At 44.5% G+C, this 15,374-nt stretch overlaps 1 protein-coding gene across 1 annotated transcript in view; it reads left to right on the forward strand.

The window, feature by feature from the left end:
* The window catches only part of wdpcp (WD repeat containing planar cell polarity effector), an 80,336-nt gene that overhangs the window by 32,500 nt on the left and 32,462 nt on the right, over positions 1–15,374 (forward strand). The window contains exons 9-10 of the mRNA XM_061087567.1: positions 3,093–3,229; positions 5,993–6,184. Of these exons, the coding sequence (XP_060943550.1) occupies positions 3,093–3,229; positions 5,993–6,184 (329 nt within the window). The remainder of the gene's footprint in view (positions 1–3,092; positions 3,230–5,992; positions 6,185–15,374) is intronic.

Genomic DNA, 15,374 nt, shown 5'->3' on the forward strand with positions numbered 1-15,374 from the left:
ATGACACGTTTTGTGGTGAGCAGAAACAAACGGTTATTAAGTGTTGGTTTGTCTCAGAGCAGTTAAAGAGTGGATTAATCACACGGCACAAGATACTGGCATCGAACACATTGAAGGACATGCACAGGAAAGTACTGGTTTTTCATTCAGGCCTGTTTTTGTGAACAGGATCACTGTTGATTCGAGGGAGGATTCGCTGCCAGTTCAAGACATGTAATGAGAACTGGAAGTGGAAGGTGTGATTCTGAAAGAGAGTCGGTTTAAAAGCATAAAAAGCAAACTAAGAGGGAACAGATCATATATACAGGGCGTCTAATATAGAACCAGCTGATGTGTGAACTTACCCAAACCTGGAAAACCAGTTAGTCATTGCATAAGAAAGGTTTGTGTGATTTGTTGAATTTATAATTCAGTATAACACTCAAAGGATGTGATAAAAGTAGAGATGACTAAAAAGTATTTAGTTTACTTACTACAAGTACTTATGTGAGAATTTGGAATAAGCAAATATTTCGCATTTTTATAAAAGTGTAAGTTTATTTCCTTTTAATCAACTTAAAGATTAAAACTGAATTCACGATGTAATGACGGAGAAGTCATCACAAACAAAAATACAAAAATAAATAATAAAAGTAGACATGATTAACATGTTTACTTTCATGTTATAAATAAGCAGTAAGAATCAATTTCTTATGTGAGAACTTGGAATAAGCAAATATTTGGCATTTTTATAAAAGTATAAATTGATTTCCTTTTAATCAACTTAAAGATTAAAACTGAATTCACTATGTAATGACGGAGAAGTATTAAAACAAAAATAAATAATAAATGTAGACATGATTAACATGTTTACTTTTATGTTATAAATAAGTAGTAAGAATCAATTTCTTATGTGAGAACTTGGAATAAGCAAATATTTCGCATTTTTATAAAAGTATAAATTGATTTCCTTTTAATCAACTTAAAGATTAAAACTAAAGTCAGACTGAGAAGTATTTAAAAAAATTCTGAACATGGTTTGGAAACTTTCTGAAAGCCAAAGTGCGTCGGTGTATAAACACTGAAGAAAATCCTCTTTTCACATTTGCATGGTTTGAAGTGGCTGTTTGGTCCGATGTGTCTTTTTGTGTGTTTTTTGTGTTGCCTCACTGAGTCGGCCAATGAGCAGCAGCCAGGTCGGCTCTTTGTTTCACCATGTGACAAAGCACGGCTTACTCTCCTCTCTTAAACTTTCCGTCCTCAATGCCGGTTTCGTCCGTGTTCCTTCCATGAGCTCAGATTGCATCATGCAGAGCTGCAGATTACATATATTTTACACCATCAAAGTACAGCAGCCTCCTTTGGCTGCCGGCTGGGCCAAACTGTGCATATGCTCCACGATTAAGCATCCTTAAGTGATTTTTCATAGCCGGTTTCATTTACCCATGTTTAAATGTGCTTTGGTTAAGCCCATTGGCCTCTTATGTCAACATGCTGCTGAGGAGATGGCATTAAATGGATTTAGGCGACTATCTTTGTGTGTCTGTGTCTGTGTGTGTGTGTGTGTGTGTGTGTGTGTAAGACCGAGCGTGCGTGTGTGTATGTGAGGTCAGACTGTGTGTTTGCTTTGATTTGTGGTTGCTTTGTTTTATGCATGTGGTTGCAAATTTGCAAGTTGAAATGTTGTGTGTGCATGTGTAAAGCATGGTTCGAGGCTCGCATGTATATATGTATATGTAGCTATCTGTGCATGAAAGTGCCGGTGTGTGGGTGTGTGTGTGGGTGTGTGTGTGTGTGTTCTCGGGGGTGTATCGCGGTGGGTCATGAGGGTCTGGCCCTTAATGCCAAATCAGCCACCTGGTCCCAGATTGGGTCACAGCCTGATTTCATATCCTTCATTTGGGAATGAATGGGATTAATCTTAATCCCGTAGACACCCAGAGAGATCAATACTAAACTGCATTTAACTTGATTTGTCTGTAATCTATTACAAAGACGCTTACCGTTGCATTAAGCGTTGTTTTCGCAGAAGCCGCAGCAACATTAATGGTCGTATTTTTCGAGTGGTTTAAGCCTCGGACCAGTTTTCATTACAAATGCTTGATAATCCAGCTTCAGCACCGGGACAGAGACTCTGACCTGATTTAAGATGCTCGTTCCTCTGTGTTCTCCTGCAGTGTTTCACTTGCCTCCTGAATATTTGCATATTAATTCGAAATTTCCACACACCAGGATGAATTGAAGTGTAATCATACCAATACGCACACATTTATAAATACACACATGCCGTGGTTAATTGCCGGTTAGATTTCTAAATCTCGGGGTGCAGCCTCACTCGTTCAACTCAAAGCAGGATATCTGAGAGACATGTGTAGCAGCCCCCCCCTCCTTTCCATTTAATTGGTTTCATAAACAGATTAATTTGAAGGAGAGGGGGGCTTAATTGCTAATCAGCGTTTCCACGCAGCTCCTGAAGAGTTGAACAGGATCAAGTTTCCACCACAAAAAGGTCTCAGAGCCTTCAGTGCTCCGACAGGAGGGAGGAGAGAGAGAGAGAGAGAGAGAGAGAGAGAGAGGGAGAGAACAGGGGAGGAAAGAGGGAGAAAGAGTACAGGGGGGGGGCGGAAGGGAAGAGACTGAGAAACTAGATGGAAAGAAAAGTGAAGAGAGGGAAAGAAGACACGAGGAGGAAAGTGAGACTGAACTTCTTCACTCTATGACACAGATAAAAGTGTTGATGAAGTTTTGAAAACGATCAGTGGAAAAGCAACAGACACAGAAGAGGATTCACAAACAGCAGGAGGAACTTTTCACATCAGCAGCACGGTCTGAGTCTCGATCAGTTATCAATTAAATGAAATAATAAATTCATCTAAAGTGAGTGAATTTAAAACTGCTGATGTAAATAAAACCCATAACTTTGATCGAGCAGCTGTAACAATCCTCTAATGCTAAAAATCTGAGAAGGTAAATCCAAAAAAGTCTCTAGAAATTGGTTTATTTCACATTTTACCTTTGTAGGACTGTGTTGACTTTAAAGTTCAATTACAAACATTTGTTTTTGATTTAAATCCTGACACTAAGTGACGTATACGTGATGATGTCATTCCCAGCGGTGCTCTGTGATAGGCTGATCCTGCTGTCCTTCCTGGACCACAACCAAGTGGCTGCAGTTTACCTCAACAAGAAGAACCAGGACGTCTCAGACAGCAGCAGGAGGACAGACAAACTGTCCCCCTCTGACATCAAGGTACAGCAGAAGAGTCCACTGAAAGCACGAGGCCTGTGTGTGTGTGTGTGTGTGTGTGTGTGTGTGTGTTTGTGTGTGTGTGTGCATGTGGACACTGATGTGTTTGTAAAAGAGAAAAGTAGAAAGTCAAAGGAAGGACGAGACGGAGCGAAAGAGGAGAAGTGTCGTCTCCCCTCTCGTCCAAACTCCTGTTCTCATATAGAATTTCTTTCTTCATATCTATGAAATCTCAAATGTGTGAATACTGTACACATATTATCTTTGGGGCGACTACACAACCTTGCTTAGAATGAAGGACTTCACTGGTCCGTTAACACATTAGCTACACAACTCAATATCTACCTTCGTCACAACTTTACCATTTAGAGTTTTGTTATTGCTGCGTCAGTTCGATACCCATGTATCCTTTACATGTGTTCATATACAACATGACAAATGAGTGTTGGTCCGGTGTGTGTGTGTGTGTGTGTGTTTGTATCTCAACACACTTGCACAACAGGTAGGTTCAGTGTGAGCACCGTGGGATCAGTGTCTAATTCTCTTTCCTGTTCCTGTCTTTTAATCTCTCGTAAAGTCGTGCATTGAGAGGCAGTGTGTGTGTGTTTGTGTTATAGTACCAGGTCTGATGAGGTGTTGTCCTGTCCTGCCTCCACCAAAACAAACCCCGCCCCCCCCCGCTGTGTCCTCCCTCTCTCGCCGGCTACCCGCTCGCTCGCCCGGGCATTATCACATTACTGCCAGAGCCTTTTGTCAAAGTGTGTGTGTGGGTGCGTGCGCATGTTGGTGTGTGTAGAGAGGCAATCGTTCCTGCCGTGCGTCTGTCTCCAGAAGCAAAGTCCTGATAAGACACCCCCCCCCACCATGGCCACTACCCCCCTAACACACACACATCCATTCAACCACCACCCCCCCCCACACACACACACACCCCTGTCAATACATGTGCATGGAACCTGCAACATACACATGTGTGCACACGCACGCTGAGCAACCCATCCCCCCATAACAAACACACACACACACACACACACACACACACACATTGCCCTGGTCCAGTGGGCTAAGCTGGAGAAGGGAGAGTGGGGGGGGGGGGGGGGGCATTGAGGGGGGGCGCTAAACTAATCCAGCCCACAGAAAGTGGTTTTTGATTATTGCTGACCAGCAAACGCCAGCAGGAAAAAGACCTGGAAGAGAGGGGGGGGGGTCGGTGGGCCGGGCCGGGGCGAGGGAGAGGGGGTCCAGGGGGGGGGGAGATAGAGAGAGTGTGTTATTAACCCGCTGATTTTCAGATCTATTTCTCCTTCTTTTTCCATTTCTAATCTGTCAGTGATCTCCCGTTTCAGCTATTTGGGGGCGAGTCTTTGTTCCCGTTATCATCAGATGTTTCTTCCATCATTTCCATTCGTCTCTGTATTTTGTGTCCAAAGCAAATTTCCCCCCCCCACCCCCCCCAGGGGGCGAGACGGGCGGACACGGACCGCTGAACCCGAAATCTCTACTCATACAGTACAGCTTGTCAATACACTAATTTCTGCATGTTCCTGCCCTGGTGTTTGTACTCAGGAGTTTGTGTTTCTCACTTATTTAATTTCTCAAGACGTTCCCACAATTTGACAAAACCCCCGGTTCCGTCCAGTGGGGTTTAGATGTTACATCTGACTGCTTCTTCCCTGTTTCAAACATTTATTTTGACCCAAACCTCCCATTTATCTAGAAAAAAAAAAATCCAATTATTTTACTTTTTCCTCTTCTCATGTATGCCTTTTGTTTTGTCCTTCTTTCCTCCCTTCATTTCCATTTCCCTAAAGCTGAAGTGCACAGAGCCGGTCATCACTCCTCTTCTGTCCGAATCCAAACAATCTGATATTTTTGTCATTACCACCTTTTATTCCTCTCTCTCTTCCCTCCTTCACCTCTGCCTTCGCTCTATCTGTCGCATCCTAACCACTCATCTGCACCATGACAAAGGTCATGGACGTGTGTGTGTGTGTGTGTCTGTGTGTGTGTGTGTGTGTGTGTGTGTGTGCGTGCCAAGGTATGTTAGCCATCGACTCTGGTAACTGGTTCATTGTGTTTGTCAGTGTGACTGGAGATTAACACTGTATGAAAGGCCTGTGAATTATATTGGGATGTTTGTGTGTGTGTGTGTGTGTGTGTGTGTGTGTGTGTTTGTGTGTGTGTGTGTGTGTGTGTGTGTGTGTGTGTGTGTGTGTGTGTGTGTGTGAGTGAACTCTCTGACCATATCTGTGTTTATATGCCATTTTTATGTATGTACATGTGTGTTTGTGTGCATACATGCATGCATTCATGTACGCGTCTGTGTGTTTGTGTGTCTGTCTGTGTGTGTGTTTGTGTGTGTTTCTGTGTGTGTGTTTGTGTGTCTGTTTCTGTGTGTGTGTGCCCCGAGCGCCACGAGAGCTCATTACCGTGCGTCTCTTTGTTGTGGCCTGTAGAGCGTAGCAGACCTTCCCAAAAATATGCACATCACTAAAACAACAAGCCCGACAGAACCAAACACACACAGACATTAATAATGGAAGATAAAAAAACACAACCTGAGAGATCAGCACAAACACAATCAAGGAAAGACCAGAGGAATATTTCCAGAAGTTTGAGAGCCCCGAGGTGATGGAACGGACCGGAGACGAGAATCAAAATGGATGAATCACCTCATGATGGTCTCCTAACTTCCCCTTCTTCATGAAATACACTTTAAATGTGTGCGTGTGTTGATGTGTTGTGTGTTTTGTCTTCCGTGTCCAGGTGGTGTCTGTGGAGGTGGGCTCACGCGGCTGCAGGCTTCACAGACGCGTGGCGCTCAACCGTCTCCAGGACGTGGCGCTCTGCTGGTGGAACCTGGACGAGGCCGGCGAGGAGCTGTGGCCCTGGAGTCCCACCGACACACACAGGAACAACCTGGTGCTCCTCAGCTGCTCCTCCACTGAAGGGCTCAAGGTAAAACACATCAAGTCCAGAGGCGGCTACACATTTTTAGTTTTCATGTGAGTATATTCAAATCCACATAGAACAAACAGCCTTTTATCACTTTGTGCCGATAGTTTAGGCGTCGGAAGTATTTAGAGATATGCTCAGAAGGTTAAAGGGACTCTTACCTTTGTTGCATTTGAGAATTACAGCACATTCAAATCATCCCGCCTTCCTCCAATGCCCCACCCCCTCGTTCCCATCCGCGGTGTTTTTTTGAAGACACTTTATTTACAAGCAGACTTCAACCTACTGCCTCCGCGCACGCACGTGAGTTTTTGTTTACCAAAGCAATGGATTCGGTAAGTTATATACATTTACATTCACATGCCTTGATGACGCGGGCCCGAATGCGCCACAAGAAGCAGACGGAAAACCTGCATGTCCATGCAGCAAACAGACAGGTCTGTCGGCCAATAAGGTCCTTCGGTCCGAAGAATTTTATTGGTTGAAGTTTTCACTAAATATTATGAGAGTGAAATAATTGTTTGTTTTTACTCCTGGTGGGTCTGTCTTGCATTTTAGAGTGTCATTACCTTATTAATACCAATTTAACCTTATCCACAAAAAGTGTAAAAATGCAACAAAGGTAAGAGTCCCTTTAAACGAGCATATCACATTTTTTTTTTTTTTTTTTTTTTTTTTAACAATATTTTTTATTGAAGTGCATATCAAACTTTATGCAGAATTTACAAACATTTTCATTTACATCCCCTCGAACAGCCACTCATTCACACAGACATAGAAAAAATAAATAAATAAAATGGACATTGACAACAGACATCAAACTAATGGAGTAAAAAAATTAAATAAATAAATAAGTAAAAATAAAAATAAGAAAAGAAAAAAGGCAGGCTCATTTTACTATGGAGGACCATACATGACATAAGTATAAATAAATAATTAAATGTAGATATAAATACAGAAATAAATAAATAAATAAAAAAGGAAATAAATTAATTACTACAGAATAAATAAAATAAATAAATAAAAATAAAAATAAGAAAAAAAAAAGGCAGGATCATTTCACAACCTGTTGTTCAGTCAGTGTTATCCGTTTCATTGGTCAAAAATGACACAAATGATTCCCAAATACAAGCAAACTCCTCCTGTTTACCTTTAACAATGTATGTCAATCTCTCCAGTCCAAGACAAGTCATCAACTCCTTCTTCCATATTGCCAGTGATGGTGGTTCTACATTTTTCCAATATAGTGCAATCACTCTCCTTGCATGGAGAAGTCCAAAGTCAACCATCTTCGATTGCTTCGTTGTTCTGATGGAGTCTTTGGGGTATATTCCTAATATACAGATTGTTGACGTCAAAGGAAAGCATATCACGTATTTAATATTTTGTGTAGAATCCTCTGCAGTCGATTACTGTCTGAAGTTCTCGACTCACAGAAATCAGCAAACACTTTGAACCTTCACAGGCCTCCTGCTCCCGCCTGTTGTTTTATCTGACTTACGTCTGGTCGTCATCAAGCAGCTCCATCAGACTCTCTCTCTCTCTCTGCCAGTCGAGGTTATTCCACCTCCTGGAATAATCCTCGATGCCCGGATCCGAACGTGAAAACACCCTTTACCTGTGTAAGCATTAGGGTTGCAAAATTCCGGGAACATTAAAAGTTGGAAACTTTCCATGGGAATTAACGGGAATATACGGGAATTAACGGGAATAAACTGGAAATGTTGTGGGTAATTTATACTAACTGTATTTACCTTGTCATATACAGACATAAATATAAACATTTTGTTGTGTCATAGGCTGATTTGAGTCCTGAGGAAACTTTGGGCACTTGACTATATGCTTCTGCATCGTTGTGTCATTCTTAACATAGGTCTTTGCACAGTATTTGCAAATGTACACAGCCTTTCCTTCTACATTGGATGGGGTGAAATGTCTCCACACATGAGATAGTGCACGTGGCATTGTTCTGTAGAATAAGATGAGCAAAAAGTTTGTAAAAAAAACATTAATGCAATGCCAGAGATATAAATAGTTAGCCAAACAATTGGATTCGTCTGTAAACATATTTTACAATTGATGGATAAATGAATGGAAATAGTCTAGATGAACAGATGAACAATCCTCAATCAGCATGCTAATATATTTTCCCCAGTAATATCATGGAAACTTACCTGACTAGTCCTTCACTCTACAGCAGGCCTCAGTAGCCCTGCTGTAGAGTGAAGCATGCTGGGAGTTATCTGTGCATGTGATGGAAGAATGCACAGTGGAGGGTTGAAACTCAACGTTCCATACATCTTTAAAATAGAGTTTTGAATGATGTTTTTATTGCTCAGCGATTTTGGTTTTTTTCAAAATTCCCGAGCTAAACTTCTCATGGAAAGTTTCCTTAATGTTTCGGGAAAATTTACCGGAAACTTCCCACACCTTTGCAACCCTAGTAAGCATATGGAAGAGGTCAGAGGAGTTTGTCCATTCAGCCTCTGTGTTTTGACTTTGAGAAAGTGTGTGACCTTGTCCTGTGGGAGAGTCTCACAGGGGTTACCGCAGGAATATCAAGTGCTACAACAGCCGGTGGCGTTCTTGCATAAATGGAGCAAAAGCTGTGTCCGTATTTTGGCAATAATTCAAGTGCGCTCTTGTTGAATGTTGGCGTGCCGCTGGTTCTCTGTGTGATTCAGAGCCACAGACCAGGAGTGCAGAGTGTCCTCTTCGGCGACCTCGGTCTCCTGCCAGCAATCCATCAATGTATGGAAAATGGAGGATTGCTCCCGTTCTCTCCGCCGGGCTGCGAGTTGCCATCCCGAGTGAAGGAATTTAAGTCTCCCCTTCACAAGTGATTGTTAGATGGAGGGCGAGGTCGACGGGTGGATCTGAGCAGAGCTGGCACGGACATCGGTATTGTGTGATGGAAGCTACAGCTCCAGGAAAAGCTGTTTCAACCCTCGTCTGTGAGATGAGCTCTGAGGAGGACGAAGCAGTCAGCGTCTCACTTCTTCTCACTGAAGGGATCTGACTCAAACTGTGGTTTCTTCAAAGTCATCTGATCGGGAGGCCTCCTGGAAACCTCCTCTGGAGACTCTTCTGCCTCAGGGAAAACACTCGCCTACTTGTTTTTTCTTCATTTCAAGTTTATTTGTATAGCCCACATTCACAAATAACAATTCGTCTCATAGGGCTTTAACATTGTGTGACATCCTCTGTCCTCAACCCTCAACAAGAGTCAGGACAAACTACTAAAAACCCTTTTCACAGGTAAAAATATGTAGAAACCTCAGAGAGAGCCACATGTGAGGGATCCCTCTCTCAGGACGGACAGAAGTGCAATAGATGTCAGGTGTAAGAAAACATCATCAGGATTTTTAGCATTATCGATGAGGGTAAACATTTTTCAATACTATGTGTCAGGCAGTCCCGCTGCAATCACAGTCTCTGGCCAGCAGCAAGACCACGATCCAGCATCAGGATGGGATCCACTTTCTGACTCCTTGAAATGGTCAAATTTAGACTCACACACACAAACACACATTCATACAGCTCTTTTTCCACAGTCTTCAGGGGACATGTTGGGTTGGAGCTGCTGGGATTGAATCCCCGACCCTCCGGTTACTGGATGACCCGCTGCCTCCTGAGCCAGAACCGGCTCCTCGAACATTTGATCATGTGAAAGCCCTGATGGATATTGTTTGTCGTGGTTCATTGATGGACAGAGTTGTTTCCTGGAGATGATGAAGAGGCTTCTTCTCGGTGAGGAAGGTGGAATTCAGACTAGAGAGACGATGATGGACATGGACGTTAAGTTTTTATATTCTACATCCTGCATCCTGTCCTGTGGCATCATCTTCTCTGAGACATGTCAAGCCACAGATCACAAGTCAAGCTGTTTGTCGTGCACACACACACACACACACACACACACACACACACACACACAGTGCAGTCGAGTCCTGTGTTGCACGGATGGGATTGGGGACGGTGTGTTAGTCACCTCGAGGGTGGCGCCTCCGTGTTGCACCTCCATGTTTCACCGTATGAAATAAGCAGGAGAGCTAAGCTGCGGTGCCGCGTGGAAGCAAACGCCTACACACACTCACTCACTCACTCACTCACACGCACACAAAACAACACAAACCCTGCCCGTGTCCCTGTTCTGTGTCAACCTGGCCTCGTGCCCAAAGCAGATGAAAGATCCTGAAATTACCGAACCGAGCTTAACTCTCTCTCCTCCTCGTACCGTGAACCTCGGTAAGCAGATGCAAAATATTCACCGCACGAGAGAGAGAGAGAGAGGGGGAGAGAGAGAGAGAGAGAGAGAGAGAGAGAGAGAGAGAGAGAGAGAGAGAGAGAGAGAGAGAGAGAGAGAGAGAGAGAGAGAGAGAGAGAGAGAGAGAGAGAGAGAGAGAGAGAGAGAGAGAGAGAGAGAGAGAGAGAGAGAGAGAGAGAGAGAGAGAGAGAGAGAGAGAGAGAGAGAGCTGGAGAGAGAGAGAGAGAGAGAGAGAGAGAGAGAGAGAGAGAGAGAGAGAGAGAGAGAGAGAGAGATGAGCATTACCAATCGCATGTGAAGAAAACACATTCACGCAGGAGAGAATGAAGGAGGGATGGAAGGAGGAGGAGGAGGAGGAGGTGGTGGAGGAGGTGGTGGTGGTGGGGGGGGGGACGACACATGAATATTGAAATAATCAAAGCAGATGCTGTTCGCCGCTTTTTCCGCTTCTTGTTTTTTTGGAACGCTCTCCACATTTATCACACTCCTTCACCTAGTTTATTCTCTCTGTCTCCTTCACCCCCCCCCCCCCCACCCCCCTCCTCCCCTCCTTTCCTCCCCTCCTTTCCTTTCCTTTCCTTCCCTCCACGCTTCAAGAACATTAAAGTCTCTTCGTGGGGCTGCAGCAGCATCGCGTGTTCTAATGAAAGCGTTTGTTGTCATTTTGTCAGATGCGCGGTGTGAAATTAAGCGAGCAGTTTGCATAAGAGCCGTGGCGGGAATCAAACGCGCGGCACACATCGGGAGACGCCAGCTGCTTCAATCACTTCAAGCTCATATATATGTTCCTTTTGTTCAGGTCGCTATCTGACGCACTAAGCCAATTTTCTAGCCAGTCTCTCGGCATTTAAAAAAAAAAGTCTGATTTCTTTCCCTATGTGGTCTTAATTCATATGCCCCCCCCCCCCCCCCACTCCCCCCCACTCCCCAACCCTTCCACATGCTGATAAGTGGAGCCAAGGCACACTGGGGGGGGGGGTGGGGGGGTGGAGGGTGGGAAGGAGAGGAAAACACATAGTTTGTTTTTATACGATCAGTTAACGTTTTTTTTAATGATCCTCCCTTCATGTTTCCCTCTTTTTAACCCAACAAACACCAACAAAACCATTTCCTGGAATTTAATAATCTTAATGAAAAGAAAGAAGCAGAGTTATTTATTTCTTTTATTTACATTTTAAGTCTGTTTTCTGTTATCTGTCACCCAACAGTTTCTCTGCGTCCGTGTGATTTCTGCTGTCTTTTTAATTATTATTGACGTCTCCTGCAAAACAACAAGAACCTGAACACAACCAACGCATTAACAACAACCTTGAATTAACTCATTTGCATTTGAGAGAACGTGTAACTGCACTTCATTTCCCTCCTCATCTGGGAGAACACTGTGCTTAAGTACCCGCAGTGTGTGGTTAAGAGGCTAAATCACATGTAAAATGGGTGAATTTGCCTCTAAAACATCCAACCTGGAGAATGAAATGTGCAGTAAAGCATGTGCAGTAGAAAGCACGTCTCCAGCCGTGCACCGGAGTCGTCATCTGGACCATGAAAGGGTCGAGTGTGGAATCCAAAAGGCAGAATTACCCCCAAGCTCCAGTGCCTCGTGGAAACTCTCACAGGAAACACACGGGTGGAAAAATATTCCCTCTGAACTCTAATTATGTTCAGTGGCACCAATTATGACAGCGGAGGTGTGGGGGGGAAACTTTCGGTTTGGTAATCCCGCCGTTCCTCTGTATTTTCTCACATCACTACCTCAACTCTTAACCCTAATTCACATACCTAAAACTTCCCATCCACCCCCCCTTCATCCCTTCATCCCTCGTCTCTCCTCAGAGTCCCTCGGCCGGTCTCTCTCTCTCTCTCTCTCTCTCTCTCTCTCCGCCCGTCTCTCCCTGTCTTTCTCTGCTCCGTGAGCTGGAAAATTGGCTTCAAAAGGCCACTGCTGTGAACAAGGGCCAGCCACACAGTCGGGCCCGTCCGCTTTATCTTTCACGCCACGCAGGGGAAAAGAAGGCAAGAGGGAGAGAGAGAGAGAGAGAGAGAGGGGGGGGGGTAGAGGGAGAGAGAGAGGGGAGAAGAATGGAGAAGAATAGTTTTGACCAGTCACTGAAACCAATAACCAGGAGAAAGCTACTTACTCGAGGACTCTCTCTCTCTGTCCTTCTCTCTCTCTCTCTCTCTCTCTCTCTCTCTCTCTCTCTCTCTCTCTCTCTCTCTCTCTCTCTCTCTACCCTCTTCCTCACTCACTTCACTTTTCCCTCTTCATCTTTTTGTGATTCTTTTGTGGTCCGTCCGTCTCCCTCTCTTTCTGTCTCTCTTTCCCTCTTTAGACCTTATTCAGAATTTTTCAGAATTTTTGCTCTCATGCAAATGCACGGAAAATGTTGCATTCACTTGAGTTCACAGGCAAACGATGCTTTTTGTTTATGAATACATTAAAACAACACATCTCTGCTGTATTTCACAACCTACAGGCTTTTGTTTTAAGTCCCAAATTAAAACATTTATCGCACTTTATTCTCGTAGCAGTTGTGTAAACAGAATCAATGCAGACAAAACGCACCTCTGAAAATCCCACAGTTTGATGCACACAGAGCGATTTAAAGTGCAGCCGACAACTGAGCACGCAGCTTTAAAACGAGTCCGTCAGCTGCAGCTATCTCATCATTTCCCCGATGTTAGTGTTTCATCACTTTACCGCGGCATGTAAGTGTTTGCAGTTTACGCCACAACCCCGAGAGTCCTGAGTGCTGCGCTCTGTAATCTCCTAAATCAGCTGCGTTGCCTTCAGGTGCATTTCGCTCGCCTCCGCTCAGTCCTCATGAAATGGAAAAAGGCGGCGCAGCACGGCCTCGGAGATGACCCGGAGTTGAGATGCAGCTGTGCCGGCCGTGATAGGTGTTGTGACTGTAAATGTGTGACAGAGTGCAGTTGGTGCTTTGCGTCGAGGCTGCATTCTGATAAATAGTTTTGCTTCAGGAGACACTCGAGGAATCATTGTGGGTCAAGTTTAGTTGCTAAATATTGTGTAGTAAATATTTGAAATGTCAAGGCCTTTAAATATATTTAAGATAATCTTTCACTGGATGTTCAGGTGTAATGAGGCTGCTGCTCAGAGACGCATTTATAAATATAAGGATGATGTGAATAAGGAGTTTTTTGAATGAATCCTTTGTTTTATCTTCAAACTTCACAGTGAAAATAGGACATTCCACATACATGGCGTTTGAGGCCCATTACATTTAAGAGAAATACCTTTTATTGATTGTAGTGGTGGTTTGAAAATATCTTCTTTGTTGTATTAAACTGAATAAATACACAATTGTGGTCAAGAACATGATTTCATAGTGACACAGACAACACTGCAGTTGTGGACATAGAAATTGAAGACGCTTGTGCAAATAAGATTAATGATGAAACAGAAACAGAGGTGATTAAAGCTCTGTCATTGCTACTAGTTTCATTTTCTCCATAACAAAGACCCTGATTACTCTGTCTTTCCATTGCTTTATGTTGGGCTCTATGGTCTTAACCAGGAGATTGTAATAATTCCGGTCTATCTGGTCTCCAGGGAATATAACCAGCTTGTGTTTCAATGTATGAGCAGTCGTATCAAGGGTTGAATGTTTGTTCAATCTCCCACATCGTACTTGTTTCTATAGGGTCAGACAAAATAAACGCACAACCCAAACACATATTTGTCTAGATCTCAATTGAATGATTGGCGGTTGAACCAGGTCATGCAGTTTTCCCTCTCTGTCTCTGAGCTTCAGCTGACGCTGCCGTCCTCCTGCTTTCCCCCTGAGAGACACGGAGCTGAATCAGCTGAATCAGCTCCACCTCATCCCGGGTGGTGCCACGGTAGCAGCGGGCAGCGGGCACCAGCCGGCCGGGCACAGGATGAAAAGCAGAGGAGGATCAGATGTGGTTGTTGGAGGAGGAGGGGGTGGGGGGGTGTCAGTGTTTGTGTAACTGAAGGAGGACTTGTGATTCACGTGACGGCGTTTTGTGGACGAACTCGACGGATCCCTTTGCTTTCTTTTTGTTTGTGTGCAAGTTTATTTAACGGATGTGTCACTTTGTCCCTGCAGAGATGCAGCCTTCCAGAGAAGGACTCCCTCCCTGGAAGGCTAGCCCACCTCGTACAGGAGCTGAGCCCTCTTGCCTGCTGGCTCAAATAAACACACACACACAGCACCCACCCCCTGGGGAGCAGCAGGAGCCGGAGCCCGGGGGGATTATGGAGAGGAAAGAGCTTTCAGGAGGACGGTCGTCTGCTTCTCTCCTGCTCCTCCATGGGCAGGCAACAAAAAAACAACTCCCTTCCTCCCTCTAAGTCCCTTTTTTGGCATTGCCTGCCAAAAAAAAAACTGTGCCGGGCAGCTTTGCAAAAGGAAAGGAAGGCAGGCAGGCAGCCTATCCCTCGTTCTGTCTACATGGCGAAAAGAAATGGGCTCATTTAGCCAAAGCTGCCACGGTTAATGCAGAGCTCTGATGGAGGCTTTGGTGAAATCCCTCCTACAAAGCTCTGCTGGTGACTGTGGAGCTGTTGGGCCTCTCTCTCCTGTCATCCACCTACAGCTCCTGGTGGCTGGTGGGTGTTTTATCGACAGCACCACCCGTGACACGGCCTATCTCCGTCAGTGTCAATGCTTGCTTGCTTAGCAGGACCATTGTGCCCACTCCCACCGACTGGTTTTTGCTCCAGGAGCGCATAATCTGAATTCTGCCTTTGACCAATGGTCAGACGGTTCCAAGCCTCCTCCCTGCGTCGCCCTCTTTGTGTTGGAAAGCGCTCGTTTCTTGTCATTCTCCGTGTCAAGTGTTTAGCTCTTGGCTCTGCACACAGGTAAACAGACGTTTATCACAAGGTGCCGGGTGCCAAGCTGTGGCAAGCTCAGGGAGAATATGTTTGTTGACCTTGAGTTA

The sequence above is a fragment of the Limanda limanda genome, chromosome 15 (assembly GCF_963576545.1).
Source record: "Limanda limanda chromosome 15, fLimLim1.1, whole genome shotgun sequence".
Lineage (NCBI taxonomy): Eukaryota > Metazoa > Chordata > Actinopteri > Pleuronectiformes > Pleuronectidae > Limanda > Limanda limanda.